This window comes from Accipiter gentilis, chromosome 6, assembly GCF_929443795.1.
Source record: "Accipiter gentilis chromosome 6, bAccGen1.1, whole genome shotgun sequence".
Taxonomy (NCBI): Eukaryota; Metazoa; Chordata; class Aves; order Accipitriformes; family Accipitridae; genus Astur; species Astur gentilis.
Genome location: NC_064885.1, coordinates 6,706,619 through 6,729,259, shown reverse-complemented (window position 1 = coordinate 6,729,259; position 22,641 = coordinate 6,706,619). Strand labels below are relative to the sequence as shown.

The 22,641-nt window shown below is 42.1% G+C and overlaps 1 protein-coding gene across 6 annotated transcripts in view; it reads right to left on the bottom strand.

Moving 5' to 3' along the window:
• Positions 1–345: 345 nt before the first annotated feature.
• Positions 346–22,641, bottom strand: part of MYO1C (myosin IC) — a 58,349-nt gene continuing 36,053 nt past the window's right edge. For all 6 annotated transcript variants that reach the window (XM_049801781.1, XM_049801782.1, XM_049801779.1 and 3 more), the window contains 29 exons: positions 19,425–19,623; positions 18,437–18,517; positions 17,474–17,653; positions 17,170–17,268; positions 16,819–16,932; positions 16,205–16,276; positions 15,789–15,908; positions 15,484–15,566; positions 14,684–14,789; positions 14,236–14,316; positions 13,763–13,854; positions 12,514–12,608; positions 12,250–12,296; positions 11,889–11,969; positions 11,595–11,700; positions 10,964–11,081; positions 10,626–10,739; positions 10,368–10,444; positions 10,108–10,176; positions 9,617–9,701; positions 9,239–9,398; positions 8,349–8,432; positions 6,513–6,606; positions 6,350–6,405; positions 5,746–5,881; positions 4,092–4,162; positions 3,567–3,664; positions 3,189–3,288; positions 346–2,049 (listed from right to left, as the gene is read on the bottom strand). In XM_049801781.1, coding sequence (XP_049657738.1) covers positions 2,023–2,049; positions 3,189–3,288; positions 3,567–3,664; positions 4,092–4,162; positions 5,746–5,881; positions 6,350–6,405; positions 6,513–6,606; positions 8,349–8,432; positions 9,239–9,398; positions 9,617–9,701; positions 10,108–10,176; positions 10,368–10,444; positions 10,626–10,739; positions 10,964–11,081; positions 11,595–11,700; positions 11,889–11,969; positions 12,250–12,296; positions 12,514–12,608; positions 13,763–13,854; positions 14,236–14,316; positions 14,684–14,789; positions 15,484–15,566; positions 15,789–15,908; positions 16,205–16,276; positions 16,819–16,932; positions 17,170–17,268; positions 17,474–17,653; positions 18,437–18,517; positions 19,425–19,623 — 2,845 coding nt within the window. In that variant the 3' untranslated portion in view covers positions 346–2,022. The remainder of the gene's footprint in view (positions 2,050–3,188; positions 3,289–3,566; positions 3,665–4,091; positions 4,163–5,745; positions 5,882–6,349; positions 6,406–6,512; positions 6,607–8,348; positions 8,433–9,238; positions 9,399–9,616; positions 9,702–10,107; positions 10,177–10,367; positions 10,445–10,625; positions 10,740–10,963; positions 11,082–11,594; positions 11,701–11,888; positions 11,970–12,249; positions 12,297–12,513; positions 12,609–13,762; positions 13,855–14,235; positions 14,317–14,683; positions 14,790–15,483; positions 15,567–15,788; positions 15,909–16,204; positions 16,277–16,818; positions 16,933–17,169; positions 17,269–17,473; positions 17,654–18,436; positions 18,518–19,424; positions 19,624–22,641) is intronic.

Here is a 22,641-nt window from a genome sequence, read left to right as displayed (position 1 = left end):
AGCTCTTCCACACCATTTATTCAGTATTTCCCTACCTGAATGCACAAAAACCTGTGATCTGGTTGGTGCATTCCTCTCACTTGCCCTTACAGCACTCTGCATCCAGTCCAGTTCTGTGGATGGAGGGAATATCTTAATGTCCATCCTGTTTAGCTGATGTCCTAGGACTGATCTGCTCCTCGTACTAGATGGTAGCGGGGCTACCCTCTGTAGATGTATTGGGCCCCAGAACCAAAGAGATTCAGCAGGGATGTGTGACAAGTGAGGGGAAAAAAAAATCATACCCTCCCTCTCAAAAAAATTAAGAAGTGCGATGAAACAGTTTCTACAAGAAAGACAAGGTGTGGGGTTTTTTTTGTAAAAATTTATTGAGCGTAGTCTTGAAGAGGTTATATAATAGCGTATACAGCATTGTATAGTATATACACTCCAGCATATACAGTGATATGGTGTATATGTACTACAGTGTATACAGCATTCCAGGCCTGGGGCAGTGTTTGATAACTGCATGTCAGAAACCAAAAAGTAGGAGACTGAGCTGATTGTATGTGAGTGGCAACTTGTTTGGTTATATTTTATTCAGGGCTTACTTTAACTGTTGTTGCTACTGCGTCAGGGTAGAGGTGGAACGTGAAGGATTTCTAAGGCAAGTGGAGCGCAAAATGCACTGTTTGACGTCTAGAACTTGGAGACGGAAGCTGGAGCTGTGGTTTGCAGTCAGCAGGTATTTGACACATAGCTGTCCACCCTGTAGCCATTTGGGTTCTTTGTTAAATGAAGGTGCTTAGTATTAACCTCTGTGACGCAGTCTGAGACCAGTTAGCATTCCAAACGTGTCCCTTCTAGCTTTGGGTTAGAATTGAAGTGACGCAGCTTGCTTAGGAAGATGCTTCCATGCAAAGGAGCTGTCAGTCTGTAACGCCGGCAGTGCTGAACTAGCCATCTCTTCCTCTTTAAGGCAGTACTGAGAGGCATTTATATAAACATTGTGGAGCTTTATTGTGGGAACTGAAACTTCCAGTTATCGCTAAAAACAAGAGGAAAAGTAATTTTTTTCTGAAGGTGCTGCTCTGAGCCTGATGAGCTGTGGGGGGCAGTGGTGACTCCCAGACAGGTATGAGGTGGGAGGGGAAAGCTCGTGTACATCCTGTGGCCAAGGACTACAGGTTGCATTTCCAGCCTAGAGCAGCATAGAGAAGTGGTAACCTCAGCAGCTTGTATGACTTAGGTTTTGTTTGGCTGTGTGGATATGAAAAAGTTCCTACGGTATAAAAATATCCCTGTAGAGCAAGAAATGGGACAGGTGACTTCAAAAAAAAGGTGAGTCTTGATCCAGGTCAGTGAAGAAGTTACATGATGGATTTCTCAGATTAATACCTTATAATCATAAACTAAAAACAACAAAAATTCCAAATCTAAAACACAAGAAGTTTCCACGTCAACTCCATTTCTTGTAGTGCATCTCTCATACTCAGCTATAAAGTATTTACAGGGTTTTACTCATTTACACAATATGGCTTTAATATATTGTAACACAAAGCATCAAAACGTCTCAGAGTAAAATTCTTCATAAAACATTCTTTCTGAATATAAAGTTTGGCATTTCATTTATTTGGCTGGCGAAGCAGCAGAGTTGTTTTCTGATTGTGCTTTTTTGATGATGACAAGCACAAATTTTGGTCATTTCCATCAGGGCTTAAACTCTTAATAGAGTCAGAGCTACCTCTCCCTCAAAGCCCAGCTGAATGTGTCATGAGCCACAGTTTCACAGACATTGCATTGGACCCATGCATTTGCCACTAAGGTAAGGAAGAGAAGGCCTTTCTTTTGGAACGTTCATATTAAGACAAAGCAAGATGTATTTTGTGGTGTTTTTCTGAAAGTGCAGGTCTTTGGTAATAATAAACAAAATGAGCAAAGCGAGGAAGGAGCGGGGATTTTGCTGGGAACGATGTCCAGCGAATTCTATAGGGTACAATCAGACTGATGGAGGAAAAGGTCCTGTTGTGGTGGCACGTTTTATCATCGAGAATTCAAACGAGGAGCAACCTGCAGGAGAAGAAGGACAAGCTAGAAAGTGTGATGAAAAAGATGCTGCAACAGTTTTAGCTCCTAAACATCTTTAAAGACATCTTTAAAGCACACCAAAGACTGGCTTGTAGGATGCAGCTGTTATGCCACAGTATGTACAGCTGGCTCTGCTGTGAAGTCCTGAAGTTGCAGTCTCGGCAGGAAATAAAAGCGGATATTGACAATTCGGTAAGTTGGAGGAGTCCACGGTGCTCTTACACCCCAGTGCTCTGTGGTTATATAAAAGACTGCTCCCTAGGCTAGCAGTGCAAGAAGACTTTGCTTTGCTTTGCCAAGGAGGGAGGAACAAAGCTGGAAAAATGTTCTAGGGGTGGTTTGAAAAGGCTTGGGAACAAAATTATAGGATGTGTTTCTTCATAGTCTAAGAAGTTATTTGGTTTACTGTTACTGATGGCAAATAAAGCAGCCTAGCCCTCATTTCAGCATGCTTAGGCAAATTGATCTCTTTTTCTGTGTACAGTCTAAAGGCATTCCATAGAGCAAGGAAGTCTTTTGGCAGTGCTACATGTGTGGCTTTTTATAAGATGGACTGTTTTGGTGAAGAGTGAGTGGAAATGTTGATGGCTGTTCTGAGGCGAGTCAGCCTGCAGTAGGACAGTGGAGGAGCTCGCTCTTTCAGCTCTGCTGGAAGGGGAGTGACTGCAGTCCGAGTATGTTCTGGATTTATTTCTTAACAACCTTTAATCTGACAATGCATAAATTGGTTGCATGACTATATTTGACTAGCAGGAAGACTACAAACAATCTGAGAATGGAGGATGATTTTTTTTTTCTTCCTTCCTGTGTTTCTAAATCTTTCTAAAATTTGATTTGCAACAGAGTATAGCATTAAAGCCTGAATCCTGGGGAGGAAAAAAAAAAAAGTGATTGATAGGACAATCTCTTGATAAGTTTGTGAAAGCCTGGCAGTCTCTCAGGACTGCAGGGCAAGGAGTACAATGCACAGCTCCAACTGGGGAAAAGGCTGGTAGACCAGGGCAGTGCATTCAGCAAGAAAGCCACGTGTCCATCTGCTGCAAATACGGTTTAATGCCAAAACCTGGGTTTGGATCCATTGTGTGAACTACTGTTTCTTACCAACCTCAGCCTGTACTCACCACTGTTAGATGGCCATTCTTGGCTTTGGCTATAAGCAGTTCTGATCCCGATATAAAGTCAATTATGCCTTCTTTGCCTTGCCCAACTGTAAATTTTATGCTGCAAAGAGGTAAGAACAGATTTTATGAGTATTTGTGACCTCTCCCTCTGCTAGCTCAGATTTACCCTTTTCCTGTGTAAGAAAGAGGCTGCTTTGTATTAATGCTTAGCAGCAGTAGATCTGCTTGTTTAAGGAAATGGAGCCTTAGTTAAGATGTATTGGGTACATTCTGGTGGTGTACAGTTATGTTTCTGTAGCCCTTGAATGCTGAAGCAGAGCTTCAGAACCAACCCAAGAAAACCAAGGCAGCTCTGGAGAGGGGCTTGGCTTCACTTACCTGCCCTGGTTGATGTTGACATTATTGACTTTGTCTGCCTGCATGGCTGTTTTTGTTAGTGTTTCAATCACATGGTCACTTTGAAGTACAACATCTCCCTGGGGGGGAAAGATGGACAGTGATTTATGATCATGGCTTTACAGTGTCAGTATACCAAAATGATTATGTTGTAATTAACAGGGGCAGAACTATCTCCATAGGTTAGCATGGAAAAACACTTCTCCAAGCGGACCAGGCTCCCTGGAGATCTCTTGGGCCTCTCAACCCTCTCTGTGCTGTGGGTCACACTGTGGCAGTTACTTTATTTACAAGGTATCAGAGCACCAGTCCTGTTGGTGAACAAGTCAGGGGTGAACCCCATGTGTGAGCACAAGTAATACAAGTAAAATGCTACTTAGAGCTGGCACAAAGTTAGTTACACACATGGCACCATGTATGCTCTCCCCCCCGCTGGATCTTCTGCTCTTTGTGCCTTTAAAACTTTTTCTAGAGGTGTTTGGAGAAATGATGGATGAGTCCCACTACCTTCTGTTTGTTATCCTCACAGTGTACGTGCAGCACAAACAAGTTATCGCTCAGGCTGCTGACGGAGATGCCTGCAAAAGAGAATGGCCATTTGACACCCAACGCAACACTGCTAGGATTCTTGCATGTGTTTCAGAACCTCTCCCAGGAACGCAGCAACTTCTGTTCCCACTCCAAGAAACCTGACAGCTGAGAAGCTGCACAGCAGCACTGTGCTAACATGTCAGCAGAGAGGCTGAAGAGCCTGAAAGGTGACAGACAATCAGCTTGAACTGTGCTCTTTAAGATGGAAAAGAAACTTTCAGATGCCTCTGTCTGTCAGAAGTAGGAAGAATGCCTGTTTACAAATTGTCATGGACTTGACAAAAAGCTGCTTTGGCCAGTGAGGGGACCTATGACCAAAATTTTACTTTTCAGCACCCCCTGGACAGATGCTTCATTCTAGCTCAGTAGGTGGATGAGTGGTGTAATTACTGGGGTACTACAATGGAGAGGGACAATTGGAACAACGTGGTCACTGTTGTCTTCCCCCCACTGCCAACACCGGGTAAGAAAGGGCAAGAGCTGCTCTAGGAGCTTGGCTCCAGAAAGCTGTCATCGCTGCAAATTCCTGGCTTGCTCTGTGGCTAGGCCTGGGGACAGGCTGAACCCACACCCGCTCGCTGGCATATTGGTCCTTGCACATCCAGTCCTGAGCTGCTGCAGGTTCTTATTATGTTGCACTGTGACCAACTTGGCCTCCGAGTTTGGCATTTCTATTCAGCCAGCCAGCAGTGCCTTCTGAGCACACAGTAAGCAAGAGGCTTAGCCTCTGCCATGAGTTGCTCCTGTTTGCCAAATGAAAAAAAATCCTCTCCCTGGGGTAGATGGGTAGGGATTAGTTAAGGAGCACTGTGCTCCTTAGAGTCTGTTTCTTCATAGTTTATTTTTGGACTTTAATATCTTGACACTAGATACAAACTGGATTACCCATTTAAACTGAGCTAGCCCAACCCTAGCAGCGATGAACATAACATCTCTGCCATAGTAGTGTCTTATGGGAATCACAGAACCCCAGATTAGCGTTGCCCTTGGAAACCACTTCAAATGGTGACAGTTACAAATGCAGTAGATGGATAGTTGCATCTGAAACACTGAAATGATTAGCACCAAAATGGGCTATAAAGAGGAATTGTAGCTGAGCTGGGTGCTGGAGCTGAGGCTGTGAAGTGAGAGGTTTCAGACAAAGCCCAGTAATGACTACAATGCACCAGACTCAGCAGTTTTCTCCTTCGGACTGTGTTCCCCCCTCTAGAAGTATCAAGTCCGTGTCAAATATTTAGAGGGCTGAAAGCTGTAGCAGTGTCCCAGGCAGCTGCTGTGTAATAATGGTGCAACTCCCTTGTGGTAGGGACGTGCAATTGGGAAATTACTTAGGAGGGGGCTTGGGGGAGATGAATTGAGTAATTTTTGTGACATTTTATGGAGTTTAATTTTAGAAAAACTCAGTTTCAAGATACTACTGATTTTAAAATGCTTGTCAGTATTGGATAATTCCATTCTCGTCCAGGACAAAGACAAGTTGGTTATTTTATTATTACTTATTTAACTGTAGCCAAGGTGAAGTCTGACTTCAGTGAAGTGAGCCAAACCCCATTTATGTTGCCATTCCTACCTGTGAGATTGGCATAGTCAATGCGTTGTTTGATTTTGGATTCTTCAACTATGACGACTGCACTTTGGGTAAGAAGCAGCTGCCGTGCTCTTGCTTTGTATCCTTTCCGGTCATACTTGATCACAGGAACTGCATACTGAAATAAGTGTTAACAGTGCTAAAAATGCAATTTGTTTAGTTGTCAGCTACTGTCCCTCTAGCCTAGAGAGCTTGCAGCAGGTACTGATAATTCTTTTGGGTCCTATTCTCAGTTCTGCCACAGACTTCCTTGTTGACCTGGAGGAGTTCTGAACAATAACTTCATGACTACAGCTGTCTGACTGTGGGATTGAAAAAGCCAGGTTTATTTTCAGTCTATGTACATTTCTCCTTTCCTCTCTAGCCATGCCAGCTGCAACCCTTTCAATTCTTAACTGACATCATTAAACTTGCCCAAATCTCTAAATCCTGTTTCTGAGCCATCACCTCTTTCCATAGACTGTCTTCTAAGGTATTACAAGCTTAATGTAAAATTCTTGCTGTATTTTCTTCAGAAATCTAATCTGCTGATACTTTGCTGAGTAACTCCAGAAGCTTGACAATAGTGTTAGGACACATATCTCACCTTAATTGCTTCATTTTCTAAAGCCTGAAGGACTTTAGCATTTATCTCTTCATTACCTACATTAAAACCAAAGAGCTGGTGTCAGAAAGACATTTTTAGCAAGAAAAGACTAGATGAATGCCCCCCTTTCTTCTTCCTGTTAAACTTCAAAACACCTACTCACCCAGTCGAGTGTTGATGAAGAGTCTAGGAACGCTCTGAGGGTAATTGTCTTTTTTACCCTTAAAAATTTCACTGGCAATTACTTTTTGTTCCAACTGCAAGGACAAAAGATGTATTCTTGTTTAGTATAAAATTTCTCTTTAATAAAAAGATTAAATTTATATTAAAGGAGATCTTCCCTTTTTGTTTTTTTAGCAGTCATCATTCAGTGCTGACCTCCTGAATTACACTCCAAGATTATTATACATTATATTATATAATTATACAAGATATTCCATACATGCCTTCCTTACCTTTTCAACAGCTCTCCTATCCTTAGGGCAGAAAAAACCCAACTTTCCTTTTCTCTTTTCTCACAAAAGTATGTATTGTATTTCCTGTTTGAATTTATTTGGACATGGCATCTTGTCTGTGGATTTTGATAATACCCATGTTTAAAAAGTCTTAGCATTCTCCCACTGTAGTTTCTCTTAACCTCTTCCTCCTCAAGCTAAACAGTTTGTTCTCCTGCTCTACCCCATATGGCTTTTTTCATGTTTCTGTTTATTTCCTCCCCAGTAGCCTTTCAGCTACTCAACATCTTTATTTGAAGTACTGACAAAGTTATGTTCTTACTACCAACTGTGCTCTACTCAGTATTCTCTATCTTATCCTCTGACAAACAGTAGAATTCAATTAGCTACTGTATGGCCCTGGCAGTTCCTGTTTGGATGATTAGTCACTGCAAACCTTTGGGCCCTTTCACAGTGGCAGTATTCTAGGATAGAGCCACCCCACACAGTAAATATGACCTGTGCTCTTGGCTCCTAACTTGTACTCCTTTGGAGTAAGAACAGAACCAGTGAACAAGAAAAACCAGGAAAGAAAGCCCCTTTGCTTTATTTAGGGCAAATGCATGTTATAGGTGCTATTACCTGAAATGATTTACAGGTAAAAATGGGGATAGAAGATACTCACTATTAGTGAGTCTGGTTTGCTGGGGAAAAGAAAGTGTTCTGCTGAGTTTCCACCTCCAGCTCAGTAATGGCTGGTATTAATCCTGTGTCCTTAATCACAGGCTCAGCCACTAACTAATCTACAGCATTTTATTACATGTGCTTAACAGTTTGCAGGCCTTCATAAGCAGTATGATATACTATGCAATGAAAGAAAACTTAATTTAATGGCAACTATTACTATAATCTCCTAACTCTTACTTCTAAATTGTTTAATGTATACATTTCTTATTATGTCTCCTTACTGGCCCTTTTTTAAAAATATTTAAAAAAATTCCCTCCCCCCACCTTTCCATGACTAAGAGGAATCAAATCTCAGTATCATTTTTATTCTTTTTAGCCAGAACAGCAGCTGTAACTGTTCATGTAACTTCTCTGTTTGGAAAATGATTGGTTTTGTGGCTGCAGAATTCTTGCACTCTACTTTATATGGTACAACCAGAATAATGCAGCTTCTTACATTTTTATCTTCCATGGGAAGAATAACAGGGCCTTTCAGTATATAGTAATTATATAGGGGCATGGATACACAATACTGTTTAAATAATATGTATTGAAATATGTATGTAATGTTTTTTCTTTTATTTTATGCACATTCTGATCTTTTAGGTTTTTGTCTCTAACGTAAAAAAATAATCACAATGTTCTTGTGAAACTGTTAACCAACCAGTGAAGAATGCAGTGATTCAAGAGTTCCTGTCCCCCTCACCACCACTTCTGTGACTCCCTCTGTAGTAGTGTCCTCCCCTCCTTCACTTCTGACCGTAAATAATGCTGAGAACCCCCTCCTGTTCTTGGGAACATCAGCATAGTTTGTGGAATGACATAAAGCTGTCTCGTACCTGCTGCTTCCACTCTGGGCTGATTCTCTTGCAGTAGGTCCAGACCATGTTCTGCATACAGAGCTGTCGCAGGAGCTGGGATGCCTGAGAAGAAACCACACAGTAAATGAAAGTAGCTCAAAATTACTGCCAAACCACTTCAAACAGCGAAGACAGATGAGAAGCAACTGCAGAAAATGCATTGCTGAATTAAAATACTGTTTCATTACTCAGAGTCACTTTTAAAATTAAATAATAGGAAGTTTATTTTCCACCTTTCTAAGAGAGTTTGCCCTGCAACATTCTCCAGCTGCTTTAGAAGGGAGAATGAATACCAGGAGCACTCCACTTTACACAGCTCTGCCCTTCCTCGCTTCCAGCTGTACCTGCAATCCAAACAAACAACGACCCTTGGATAAGATAACTGGGACTTTCTGCACTATTTTGTTTTGATCAGATAAAAACCCAATTCTGCCAGATGCAGAATAATAATGGCAATAGAGGAAGTTTAATATGTTCTTCACAGGCAACTACACTGTCATTGCAGCCAATTTAACTGCCCAGAGGGAACTTAACTTAATTTGTTCAGAGAAAAAGGGAAGAGAACTTCAGCAACAGATGAGAAAAACCATAAGAAAATGGTGTTGCAACAGCACCACACTCCCAAGACCTTTCTATACTTATAGCTCTAGCAATTTTACAGATATGCTAATTACACCTATGTGATGATGTTTGGATTAATTCTACTCGTAGAGATGTTAATGTGACATGGAACTTGAGCAAAAACTTGGTTCATTCTTTGACAGCAGGAAGGTCCCCTCAGGCCTTTGGTGGCCTGTGGTCTTCAATACTGCCATTAGTTTCTTCCACCCTGCGTGTCATTCACCTGACCCTGGTGCACTTGTGCCTACCTCACAGAGTGATGGAGGAGGAGTTGGCCACGATTTGTCCAAAACATTTTTTGGTAAATTACGCTTGAGGTTCATCAGGAAGGAGAAGCGGATGTAATCGAGGAAATACTCATTCTCCGGGCACCGAGGATGGTTCCGGTAAATAAAACCTTTAATGAACCTGAGGAAGAAGAAAATTTTATTAGAAAATTAGAAAAGTGATCAAAATCAGTGATATTTAGAGGTCTCTTCCCATCCAACTGTTTTCTGGGCTTAATGTAATAGTTGTAATTTATTAAAAAAAACCTCTAATACTGTAATGACAAGAAAGTTTATTCTTATCATACTGTTGTTAAGAAATAAGCATCCATTTGACGGTTTGGGTTATTCTTTACGCACCTTCTGATAGTCTCTACTGCCCACTTCTTCTTGGCAGCTTTTCGGCGTCCCAAGGTTCCCCGCCACCAGGACTGGATAGCTATCGCTAAAAATAATACGAAGATTTTGGACTAAGTGAGCTCCTTCATACCAATACCGACTCCATACAAAACTGGGAACAGAGGGCTCTGGAAATAAAGAGCCTTCAATGGGGCATATGGAAAAGAATATAATTTAGTTCTTAACAATATGATACAATGGATAAATGTCAATAAAAAGCACCAGCAGATGGGAACTGCTGTGTGAACATGAGTTAAGTCTGCTTCTCTGGCTCAGAGTCTCACAGACTAAAGGTGGAAGGACTGGGTACACCACACCAACATCTTCCATTCTACTTCCAGCAAAGCTTTGGGAATGTTCCTTCCTGCACATCAAACTCAAGTCATCTCTGACAACAGTGGCCACTTCAAACCACACAGTTACCCAGCGCTGCAGTTTCCTCTCTCTCATACCCGAGTGTTTCATGTGCAGGAATTTCTTTCGACGGTAGAAACCTCTCCACGTGGCCTGCATTTTTGTTGCTGAAATTGCAAGAAAAACAGCAATTTGAAATTGTGACCAAGCAGATTTTGGTAGAAAAAGGGACAACTCTTTAAACAAAAATCCCCCCCCACCAGCGCTAAACAAACAGGCAAAAAAACCCAAAACAACCCCAAACAGAAAACAGACAGCTAAATGTCCATGAAGATACTGCAGTGTGTGTGTGACTCACCCAGACTCTGCTTCCTCACTTCCAGAGCATCTTCCGTTGCAAACAAGGTCTTGGGAAAGCGGATAAAAATCTTTGTTCTAGAAATAGAAATGCAGAATTACGTTTAACATGCCAGAGAAGTTTGCTTCCTGCCTTTAGCATCCCCTTTGGGATCTCTAATCTTTCCCTCACCCATTAGATAGAGAAGCCTTATTTAAAAGCAATGACACGGATGTCTAATGATTCACAATCTCAAATTAAGAAAACAGAAGAACTAACCGTCCCATTTTGTATTCTTCCTGTTTGTAGCCAAGATGCTTCACCAGCACAGCCACCCCATCGTGGGGCCGTCCATCCCATGTAGGCCATGTTTCTGGACAAAGTGATTTGTACCTGTAAATTGACAGCAGAAGAAATCTTGGGAAGAGAAGTCCAATCCAAACAGAGCAATGGGAAAGGGAGAGAAGCCATGCTTCGTGCTCCCTCAAGAAAATAAGTCTGTCGGGTATAAGGGCTGCCTCTTTGCTGTTCAGAACAGCTCCTCAGCCTCAAACATCTGTGGGACCAAAACCAAGAGGAGGGAGCAGCAGAGAGAGAGAAGTCCAAGGTAATCCTACCTCTGCAGGAAAACTTCATATTTTCTTCGATACGCAAACCCAGCTCTGCGCACTCTGAGGTTCTCCATCAACCCTAGGTATTTCACTTGATGTCGGATTAGAACTTCATCGAATCGATCTTGAGAGAACATGAAAATAGAGAAACATCATTAATGTGTAGTTGTCCCTTCATCTGGAGAAGGAGAATGCTTAGTTCTTGGTTATATCCTACACAGTCATCTTTAACCTCTAACCCGTCCTCATGGTGCTAGTCCCACACAACTTCATGTCTCCTGTCTTCCTCCCCCGCCACCACCTTTTAATATACATTCAGTTCCAAAAAGAAGTTCTCCTTTAGGATCTTCTATACATACAGGAGGAAGAAATGAGTATAAAGGTCATTAAAAGGAAATTACATAGGTTAGTAATTCTTCACTTTAAACATGACCCTACTCCACCCAAGACCAGTGCTCCCATTTTGACTGCTGGTACTGCCGCCACGTCCCTACAAGAAGCTCTGGCACAGACCCAAAATGAAAAAATCTTGCAGGACTTCTTCATTTGAGCTCCTTTCTGTGCCTCACTGACTGAAATGTAGTGGTCTATATATAGCTGTCATATAAAAAAAGAGGAAGAGTCACCAGGGTCATACCAGCCTGTTTAGCATCGTTAGGTTTAATGCAGCGAATGTAGGAGGGTTCTTTGGACATCAGAATCTCCATCAGTTTGGAGAGGCTGTTTTTAAACTGAGTTGCTGCCTAGGAGAAAAGAAAAAAAACTATGTATGAAGTGATGACTTATATAGCTGGTACTTGTGACTACAGAACAAACCTCAGTCTCCCAGCTTTAAATGTAAGAGGCTTGCATTCAGATTACCATGTTAGACACGACATGTCTTTTAAAAAGAGGAAGTAGTCACACTTCCATCCAGCTCTTGTGTTCTTACCGTTTCAGGTCTTTTTTTGTCTGTCAGCTCCGTCCTGTCAAAACACTGATTTATGATAGGATTCTCAGAGTTACACATGGTCTGCAGAGAGAGACATTTTCAGAGATAAAGTAGAGTATTCTTCAGAGAACTATTAAAGAAACATGGGACAGAACTGTTTGTTTGAGGTTTTTTGTTTTGTTTTGCTTTTTAATAATAAAATGAACTTTGGGCACCTCAATTTGTCTTTTCATAGTGCAGCCCCATGGACACACATTCTCCAAGTGGAATCTAGCAGAATCTTTTCCCTCAGATGCCACCCCATTCTAAACCCAACTCCTTGTTCTGCTGAGTATTGGAAACATCCTCTATCCACACTCACCTCCTTCAGGTTCCGAAAGAGAAGGTCATTGTTTTTATCTAGAAAACCTGGAAGAAAAAGAAACCGCTCAGGCTGCCACCGCTGTTCCACAGGAACTTCACAACAAGGCAGGAGTTTGAGATGGGAAATTAATCTGGTTAATCAAACAATGTGTGGATGTATTCTATGCCCAGACTTTTCTTTATAGTGAAGCTGTTTTAATTCAAAGGGCAGAGGACGGGAGGAAGAGAAAAGAGAGACAGCAGAGAGGACGCACACACTTACCTGCAACACTGTAGGTGACCTCTCCAGCGTAGTGCAAAAGCCGAAACTCCTCCCGCCCCAGTGACTTGCGAGTCTTCTGGTCAGCGAGCTTGTGCCTGGTGAGAAAGTGAAGAAGCTTCATGAGAAACAAACATTTGTTTCACGGAGGGGATTCACTTCAAAAAGCCCTATGGCATTTGATCCCAGAGTGGGACTATGTGAACAGAGAAGTGGGGGGGGGGGGGGGGGGGGGGGGGAATAAATCTGACTTGCTGATGTTCAAGACCAAAAGTGAATAGAGAGGTATCAACCAGCAAATCATAAAAGTGCCATAAAATGTATTTATGTTTATTTCAAATGGATGAACTTTCAGCTTCCTGGCAAGGTTGCAGAGTGGTCCTGCGTGCACATGAAATTAGAGTAGAGGCAGCAGGCAAGAGGGCAGTGAAGATGTTGGCAGCATGCTGGCATACCCATGAGATGCCATACAGATCCTGATCTGAGCATAAGCAGAACACCCAGTAAGAATAAAAAGACATTTGGAGCTCCAAAACTGAAGTAAACAATTTGAAAGGTGAAACATGGGATTCACACCCATTGAACTGGAGTGGCAGCAATATGGATAGGTTACCAAAGTCAGAGAAGGATATCAATATCGTCTGGGAAGGAGATGGGCACAAAGGTGAGTTAGTGCAATACAAATCTCTCAATTGCAAAAGCACTAACACTTCTTCAATCATTCTAATGCATATACACCTCTGAACACTATCTTTACCAGTAAAATTCTGCCCCATGTCCTAGTTATGCCTAGGCCTGACTTGGGTCATCAACGCTGGGGAATGATCTGGCCTAATATTCCAAACCAGAGAGTTTGCCAGACCCGAAGTATTGGACCAGATCTTGGAAAAGCCAAGAAGCTGCAAGCCTGTAAATTCCTTGGACATTATTAGCAGTAGGATGCCAGAAAGAGATCAGTGAAGGAGCAAGTCAGTAACAAAAGTTTTGTTGCTCCTATTGTATTCTGAAGCATAGTCTTGAGAAAAGCAAGGCAGTTAGTGTTGACGACTTATTCTATATTACCTTAACTCACAATCTAATCTCTTTGCAAAAGAAAACACGATCATCTTTTATGTGGGACTCAGTATACCTAGGATGCTACTGCTGGACACACAATGAGTTATAATGTTATCTAGGAATAATTGAAGCTCTAGGCTCTATCACACACGTGGATCCTACCAGCGTAACTGCCCCCAGCTATGCGAACACTCACGTGAGAAAATGAGGGTGGTTCTTCACAGTTTCCTCCAGTTTCTCCAAGAATGTTGTATCTGTGGCATCCCCAGGTCTCAGACACTCTTCATCCTACAAACACACGCATTCTAGTATTGATTTCTTACTGCGCTTGTCAGCACACAGGCTAGCTCTAATTCTGTCTCACTGAAACACTGCCCCAGTTTGACCCTTTGGCCTTTTAACAGGTAAGCCAGCTCTTAGTTCAACAAATGAAGAATTGTTGAGCCAAAAAGGAAAACACTTTCTTCCTTCCAGAGTGCATGGACTGGAAGCTTCTTTCCCAAGAGTAGAGGGAGGTGATACAATATGACCTTTCGTGGTGTCACTGTTCAGTGTATCGTAGCTCTTCCCACCTGCCCAACTAACCTTAATATAAGCTTAGACCTTTTTCTTCCCCTTGTTTTCCACTACACTGCTCCAAATTTTTAATTTAAAAAGGTGTCAACTCACCAGAATAGAAATGATGCCTTTGAATTTCTCTTCCACCAAATCACAAATTATTTTGTTATTGAAATACTGAACCGGTTCCCACTATAAAGACAAGAAATCATGCTTGGGTCAAAACAATTCTAGACTGCAAAAAACCATGAAAATTTCAGAACATTTCAGACAGCATTGTACTTAAACAATCTTTCTGTCAAAATTGAAACAAAGCTTTTTCACTCATCAAATTTGTTTTCCTAAAAAGCATTTTTTTTTCCTATCAAAGACTGGAATGGCATTACTCACTTCTAGCTGTATCAGAGTTACCGAAGTGTTTGGAAAAGAAAGGAAAAAGGAAAGTTCTTTGATTCATTTACTTTGCAGACCGTTATGAGCAGCTCCTTTTCTAATCTGTCCCCTGGCCTGCAGGAGGTGCTACAAAGGAGATAGTGGAAGTGATGATATTGGCTCTTACCGCTATGCCTTCTGACTCGTATTCCTCTTGCTCTGACTTTAATGTGAGCTCTATGAAGAGCTGCTGCAATTTTTCATTACAATAATTAATACAAAATTGCTCAAAGCTGCAAACAAAAATCAGAAAAATAATCACTAACACTGTACCACGAGTAAAAGAAGCTAGAATTAGTGGGCAGCAGCATGAATACCTCTGTGTAAATGAAGAGAAATAGATTTTGTGAAATATTTATTTACTGAATGTATAGATTTATTAAGTTTATTATTTAGTGGATCTCATTAAAGAGTTCCAGAAGGAGGGAAAAACGGACATCAAGGGTGCAACACAGAGAAACACAAAAACCTTTAGGAAGGGCCCAATAATACTGCAAATTTGAGAGTCTCAGTTCATTGCTATCTGCCAGAATCAGGTTCCAGATTCTGACACAGTCAGAGATTTATAGCTGTGTTTTCCCATTTGCACCACCACGGAAAGATGCCACAACAGCCACCACTGTGCCAGAGAGCTAGACAAAGGCATAGTTCAAGCTATGGCATGTATACGCCCCCAAAAGACAACAGTCTCTTTAAAAATACCAGGAACATTAACAGCTGTAAATGCTAAAGATTAGCTGGATGTCCCAAGTGTTAGAAGCCCTGGGATTATCAGTTATTCAACTCATTTCCTGAAGTTGAAACATCATCTCTCTCTCTTACTAAGAGATCAGAGATGGAATAATATCTTATTTCACAATGGAGAAAAACCACTATAATGAATGAGGTCATGCAGAGTTTACTCAAAAGACACTGACTGAAACAAACCTGTTGTGCTGGAAAACCTCAAAGCCATAGATATCAAGCAACCCTAGAACTGTTGTACTTCTCCAGCCCGGAAACTCTCCTTCCTGCAATAGGGCAAAAAATAAATGTCAATATGTACACAAAGCTACAATCCATCCCTGGATCTTACCCAGTTACAGCATTTACTCCTTACCCTCTTCTTAATGGAAAACAAATTAGAACTCATTGTACAGCATGGAGCTTACCATTTCTCTGCTTTGCAGCTAAAAGATTCAAAACTTCCTTTCACACTTGGTTGGACATCAACAAACAAAAGGTTCATTTACCTTGTAAGCAAGAGACTTGTTAACCTTGTTCACCAGCCAGGAGAAAGTGCGTCCGTATATTGCCTTAGCAAGTGCATCCCTTGCGTAGGCTGCCTGCTCCAGGTTCAGAGGACTGATTAGCTGCATGCAGGAGACAACAGCCGTTCAACAGTCATTCCACTGAGGGATTAAGTTTCCCTAGTTCATTGTTAATAAACACCCACTCAACAGCATCCTGTCTGGGTTCAGCTCACATCACTGTCTCCCAGCTGTACAGGCTGCAAGTCACCATTAGGGTGTGGGACTCCTGCACTGACAACCTCCTTTGACAAGTGAGAAGTGAACTCTTTAGTCCTGATAAGAGAGCTGACGGTGTATCGCTAGCTTGATTTAATTCCGTGTGCCTCCCCAGTGGGGATCCCGCTTCATGTTCTTACCTCTTCCCCTTTTGCTATGATCTTCTTGTGGATCAATGCATCTCGAAGAACAGAGCCTTCAACTGCTAGAAGCTGCAAAGCAGTAGAATATTAAATTATGAAGCAGTACGTTCAATTTACCAGTAGCAGTTTTAAGACATCAGAAAGGCTAGTCCTCAAAAGCACAGTCCAGTGAAACAACCCTTTATTTTCCCATTTGTGCTGCAAGACTTCTTGCGACGTCAATCCTTCCCTTTCCTCCCACAGACCACCTCCTTTCTGGCAGTGATATGACCTAACAAATAAATTGGCTTGATTGTTCTGGCACAAAGAATTGACTCAGCAAAGCCACCAGGGTTCGTTCTTTAAAACTCTTCTCCGGAGTAGGTCTACTCCTACCCCACTGCCTGAAGGTGAAAGCCTCAAGTCTGTGGTGGATCAAGTGATAAATAGAGACGTTGTCAATTAAAGGGTTTTGATGTTAATATTTCCATTTTATTTAAGTCAAATAAAAGTAAGTTTATTAAAACTTCTAAATCATATTCTAAAATGATACGATGGTACCAAGTTCAAAATAAGGAAAAACCTCTCTATTTCATAGTTAATGTAATACATCTCTAACTGGTGATACTCACCCTAGCCAGGTATTTAATCTGATTCTCTGTAGTGACTTGAGCATTTCCTTGCTCATCAGCAGCAAACTGCACGTTCCCCAGATGCAGAACACTAGCCACAATGCTCAGCAAATCCTAGGATGGAAGCAACAGGCAGAAACCAGGATGATGAAATGAACACACAGTGAGAAAAGGCAGTAAGATTTTTGTGTTAATTAACATTTTATGAAAATGTTTTGGGTTGGGTTTTTTGCAGGATTTTTGCAGAGAATACATTCACTCTGAAGGCTGCCTTTGGTCAGAAATAACAAATCAAAGCAGAAAAATTCCTGAAGAGTAGGAAAATCAGCTGTGATGTTAAACATGTCTTACCTCCACCTCATTGTCATTGAAGCCTATAATGGACAGGGCTCTTCGCACAATCTTCCAATCATTTTTATCATTTATGGAACTGACTCTTGCACAGTGACCCTAAAAAGACACGGTTTGATATAAATAAGTAAATAATTGTCAAAGATATATTACTCATGCTCAATACACTTCTGCCATATGTTTCTTTTTATAGCAGTCATCTCACTGTTATTTTTGAAGTGAGAGAAGGAAACTACAAAGTCAACTCAGAATATATCGGTCCTATAATAGAATGATATTGTAAGAATTACTAGTTAATGCACACCTTTACTAAATAGTGATACTGTTGTGGGTTCTTTTCAAGGCCCAGCCTTCGCAGCAAGTCCTCTTCCCCTCCTTCTAGCAGCTGGTAAAAAATGTGGAAGTTCCTCTCTCCATGATTCTGGTGCACAACTCGGGATTTCTCCAGGAGGTAGTTCAAGATGTGGCCCCCAACAGGAGCCCCCTAAATCAAACCAGATACATTGAAATAGTTCATCAACATAGAGGAAAATATTTCTGCTTCTTGGTGGTCTATTCAAAGACAAATAGGATACAAAATGATAGCCTACGAGAACACAGAAAACGATCTGTCATTTTGTATCACATCTCTATTTCAGCTAAAACATAATGGCAATTTGAGTTTTGACATGTACGCAAAATGAGCAATCAAGTGACAATAACATACCATTATACAGATCGTGGCTATAGCACATACTGAATGGGATCTTGACTTGTGTAGAATTCCTTCTAAGGAGGAATTCAACACAATGGAAAAGCAACAAAACTGTTAGTGTGGAGGGATTACATACTGAGACATGTAAATGACTGCAGTATGCCAAGCTACTTGGTTCTTGCACTATGTTAGTCTTCATAGTATGGGACAATTTGGATCAGAATCGAAACAAATGCTACGCAAAGTTACACAGGATAGAAATTTTCTTCAGATCGCAGCTGGCTTATGTGGATTTAGTTTGGGAGCATTCATTTTCATGGTGCACATATACCCTAGAAGTAAGAGGATTTAATCTATCTCCTTATATAGAGAAATGAGGGAAGGAAGAAAGGAAAAAGCGTGTACTATAAAATCCTCTGGAACCAAAGTTTGCTACCACAGACTCTGCTTACGCCATTGGCAAGGGACTGCAAAACAATCACTCCATGCACGCATCAGTACAAGAAAGCACAGGCAACAGAGACTTGCTATGACCAGGAGCAGTTCTGAAGTACAAACCAGATTTTAAGTTACCCTGTAATCAAACTGCACATCCATGTATTTCCCAAATCGGCTGGAGTTGTCATTCCGAAGGGTTTTCGCATTTCCAAAGGCCTGAAATGAAAACGATTAGAGGAAAATAAATAAGTATCAAATCAGATTATTTATAAACACTCTGGTGAAGCTGCCAATTGTTTCTTTACAGCCATTAAAGGCTACGGTTTTCCTTTTTGCAAGGGAAACCAGGAAGGAAACAGATTGCTACCCAAATTCTAATGCTGATCTTTATACCCAGTGCAAGCACTGCAGATGGAGCATGCCTCTGAAAACATTTCCACCCCCCCTACCAAGCTTATTTTAATGCCAGTTCACTGCTGACAACATATGTCATGTCTGACAGTCTTTTCAAAGCTTCCTCTTTCATCACAGCTATTTGCTTACAGTCACCCGCAGCTCCACTGACAGCAGGCACTATCCTAACAGGCCTAGGCCTGCCAGGCTTTCCTCCCTCATGGGGAGCACACCTTTCCCATGCACGCAGCACGCATCTGAGCACAGTGCAGAAATATCAAAGGGAACTACAAAGACAGCGCAGCACTGGACACTAGAGGACACCACAGCACTAGAAAACACACCCACAAATGCATTTAACAAAGCGCGTCTGCTTCTGGCTTTGCAAACTTATGCAGCGCACCACAACCCTTCCCACGCCAAATGCCTCTCTCTCCCTGCAGCCCCGCCACTCCAGAATTGCTCCTGGTGGACTGGAAAGGGCCAAGTGAGTTCAGCAGCAGACGGCCATTTCCTTGGCTTGGAAGCAGACTGGGATTCCCCTGTGTGCAGTGCAAACGATCTGCCCGTGTGCCGTGAACCAGCGTTCCCGGAATACACCATCCGCTCTGCACAGACAGCTCAGTCATGCCCAGTGGGGTCCAGCTGCCCCCACCCCCTCAGCTGGAAAATGTGAGAGCTGCCGGTATGACTCAATGTCAAGTTTCCACGCTGCGGGCTCTAGAGTTACCTCCAGGACGGGATTGGATTGTAACAGGCGGTCCTTCACGGTTTCAACCTGCTGACTGGCTGGACAGGTCACGGCGTAGTACTGCAGGATCTTCTTGGTGGCCTCCGTTTTGCCAGCCCCGCTCTCCCCAGAGATCAGAATACACTGATCCTTCCTCTCCGTGCGCAGGGAGCGGTACGAATTGTCTGCAATAGCGTAGCTAAGGGACAATGATAATCACGCATTAGTTTGTTTCCACAAGTGAAGGGCAGAGACTCCTCAGCTAAGACTATCCCACGGCGTGAGCTCCTAGCAGAGACACTGCAAAAAGACGTATGTGCCCATGGGCTGGAGCATATTGCTTCTCCACACTGGTGACGACACAGGAGACTGTTGACATTTCTATATACATCTTAACCACTGAGCCAAGTTTCTGCAGGGCGATAGCACAAATCTATCAAATTCCCTTAAAAATTGTTCTTTTTACTCTCTGTGATGAGAAGAGTTTCTGTAGAAGATGACTAAATGGTACAGATAAACTTACTTTTCTAAATACGCATGATCTCTCAACATTGGTACCGCAGGACAAAAAAGCTTTACATTCAAAAAACATCTTGTTTTCCATCAATCTTTATTCTAGCTTATCTTTTAAGTGATGACACACTCAGAAGGTCATAACTGCACTTTGCTATCTGGGTGGCTCCAGAGTAGCCCAACCTCTTGCAGCTTCTCTTTGATTCTAGAAAGAATGGGATAAGCCAGCACAGCATCCTGCAGGTTACTTAAGCTACCATCCAACTTAGGCCAAACGCTACCCAAAATACCAGATGGTTCCTCCTGCCTGCGTACAGCCAGAGTTTATTGCTGCTGGCTCTGGAGCCCTGCTTCTGCCTTTGCTGCTTTTTCCTTCTCTTTTCCTCCCTGTGACAGACCAGACAGGATCTTATACCAAGAATCACGCACACACTTTTACACCACCAGAGAGCAGGAGGACGAGCCTGACAATGGTGGCAACTAGCCCAGATAGGTGCAATGGAAGAGGATAAAAGGAGCGTTAGCCCTTCACGGTGCTCTCATGTAAGACCTCCATAACAATATTTTCAGCTGTCTTACGTGTGGTAATCAAGCAGATATCCTATCTTCATATACCTGACAACCTTTCAGTAGCTTTGCTTTTTCTTTTCCCCCCAACTTTCACGCTGTGAAATTAATTAGAAATAATCACACCAAAATAACAGCCGTGGCCTTCTCAAGTCTATTAATACTTGGTGCTAAGGCAACACCAACGAGCTACCTAGCAACACAACTGCACACTTACCCCACTAAAGTCATCAAGCCCTTCTCTTCCCATCTAAATTCTGTCTCTGGAGTATTTTGAAAACAGCTGAATAAATGTAAATTTCATTTAAATTTTAAGAACTACCTCTAGACTGCGTGCCTTTATTGGGTGCTTTTATAGTACTGTAAGTTCAAGCCGAAAGCTAGCAGTCATGCATACCACATACAGAATCACTTTACTTAAAGATGTTTATGGTCCCATTTGTAGTCACCATCTCTGAGCCCCCAGCAGGCTATAAATAGGACAGGATGTGACAGATCACACTGGGAAGTATGCTGTGTTTCAAGCCCATAGGGATAACTTTTCTCCTTTGAATGACTACATGTGACGCGCTTCCCAGAGAACCCACCGCTCAGGCCTAGTCTTAAACTATTTTGACACTGGAATAGCCATCTTGAAGTATTTTGGCTTTCTAGAATCAGTCTAGAATAAGAGAAAGAGGAAAAAAGACACCTGAAACACTGTAAAAGGAGAAGCACAGAGTACTACACTACAGAGCGTTTCAGTGCTCCTCAGAGTATTTTTAAATGCATAAATAATCAAATAATGTAATGTAAATAATCAAATAATGTAATGTTTTTTAATGGAATGATAAAAACAGTTAGCAAAAAATACTGTTTTCCCAGTTGGAGCAACACTGGTATTCGGTACCGCAGTTCTCAAGGGTTTCCTTATGAGCTGCACATTTTGCATTTCCTATGGGACTCGTAAAAACAAGAAAAGAGAACAGCCTAAGAAATAATCAGCTGCTTTGTGATTTAAGTCACTTTGTGTAGCATGTACAGGAATTAAAGCATATCTGCTTAGAGCTTCATGTGATGTGTGAGCATTGCCATCATGCTCAGTCCTGTACCTACTGCACACAAATAAAAAGGTAGCCACAAAGTCCCAACGATTTTCCAGAGAGTCACAAAATTCTCACCTAAGGACAAAGAAGCCCTTAAGAGTGCCCTGATCACAGGCAAAAGTGGCTGCATCGACGCCAGGTCTCCGCCTGGAAGGCAGGACTGAAGGCAACCCATGCGGCAACAACAATTTGCAAGCAAGCGGTGAAGCGGAGTTAAGGCTGGGGGTAAGGCTGGACAGCCTGCGGCCGGAGCTGCGACCCCTGCACCCTCTCAGGTCCCTCGCCACGAACTGCCCGATGCCGATTTAAGCCACTGCCAGTTGCTTCCTTGGGGCAGATCTCGTAGTTGGGGCACACAGACACCACGTACTGACACATCTAGATCAAGGGGCAAACTCAGCAGGTTTGAATGCAGGTTTTTTCAGGTTTAGTTGTTCCCCATATAGGTCCACATAAAAAGCCTGAAACACTATAAAAATCACATTTTTATCGTAACAAGTACAACTTCAAGCGTTCAGACTTTCCCAAGTAATGGTGTTTCTCCCCCTCTCAGTGCTTGCAGCGCATTCTGGTTTGCTTACTCTCCTGGGCTATGTGCCAGTAATAAGAAACAATCCGAGCAGTTCGCTCAATAATATCATTTACTCTTCCAAGACCTCTTTAAAAAAAAAAGCCAAAAACACACACACCACAAAAAAACCTCCAAGAGGTGCTCAGAATTTGGCCCTTGGTCCTGAAAGAAAACATTTTGGAGCCAAATGTCTTGTGCTCTCAGTCATCTTTCTCTTTCTGTCTGATAAAAAAATTCAAATGCTTTCAAAAATAACTTTAAACCTCAAACTTTTTTTTTTAAATGGGAAATTGGGAATGCTCACCAGGCCAGACCATGTAAATAAATACATTCCTTGTTCCAACAGGCTGATGGTATCTTAGCAACAAGGGAAATACCAGATAAATATTGGTCAGGCAGTAACAGCAGAGGTAGGAAAGAAACCACCACACATATAGACGCACTCTTTCCCCTAGCTAGCCTTATGCTGAATGAGCGATGT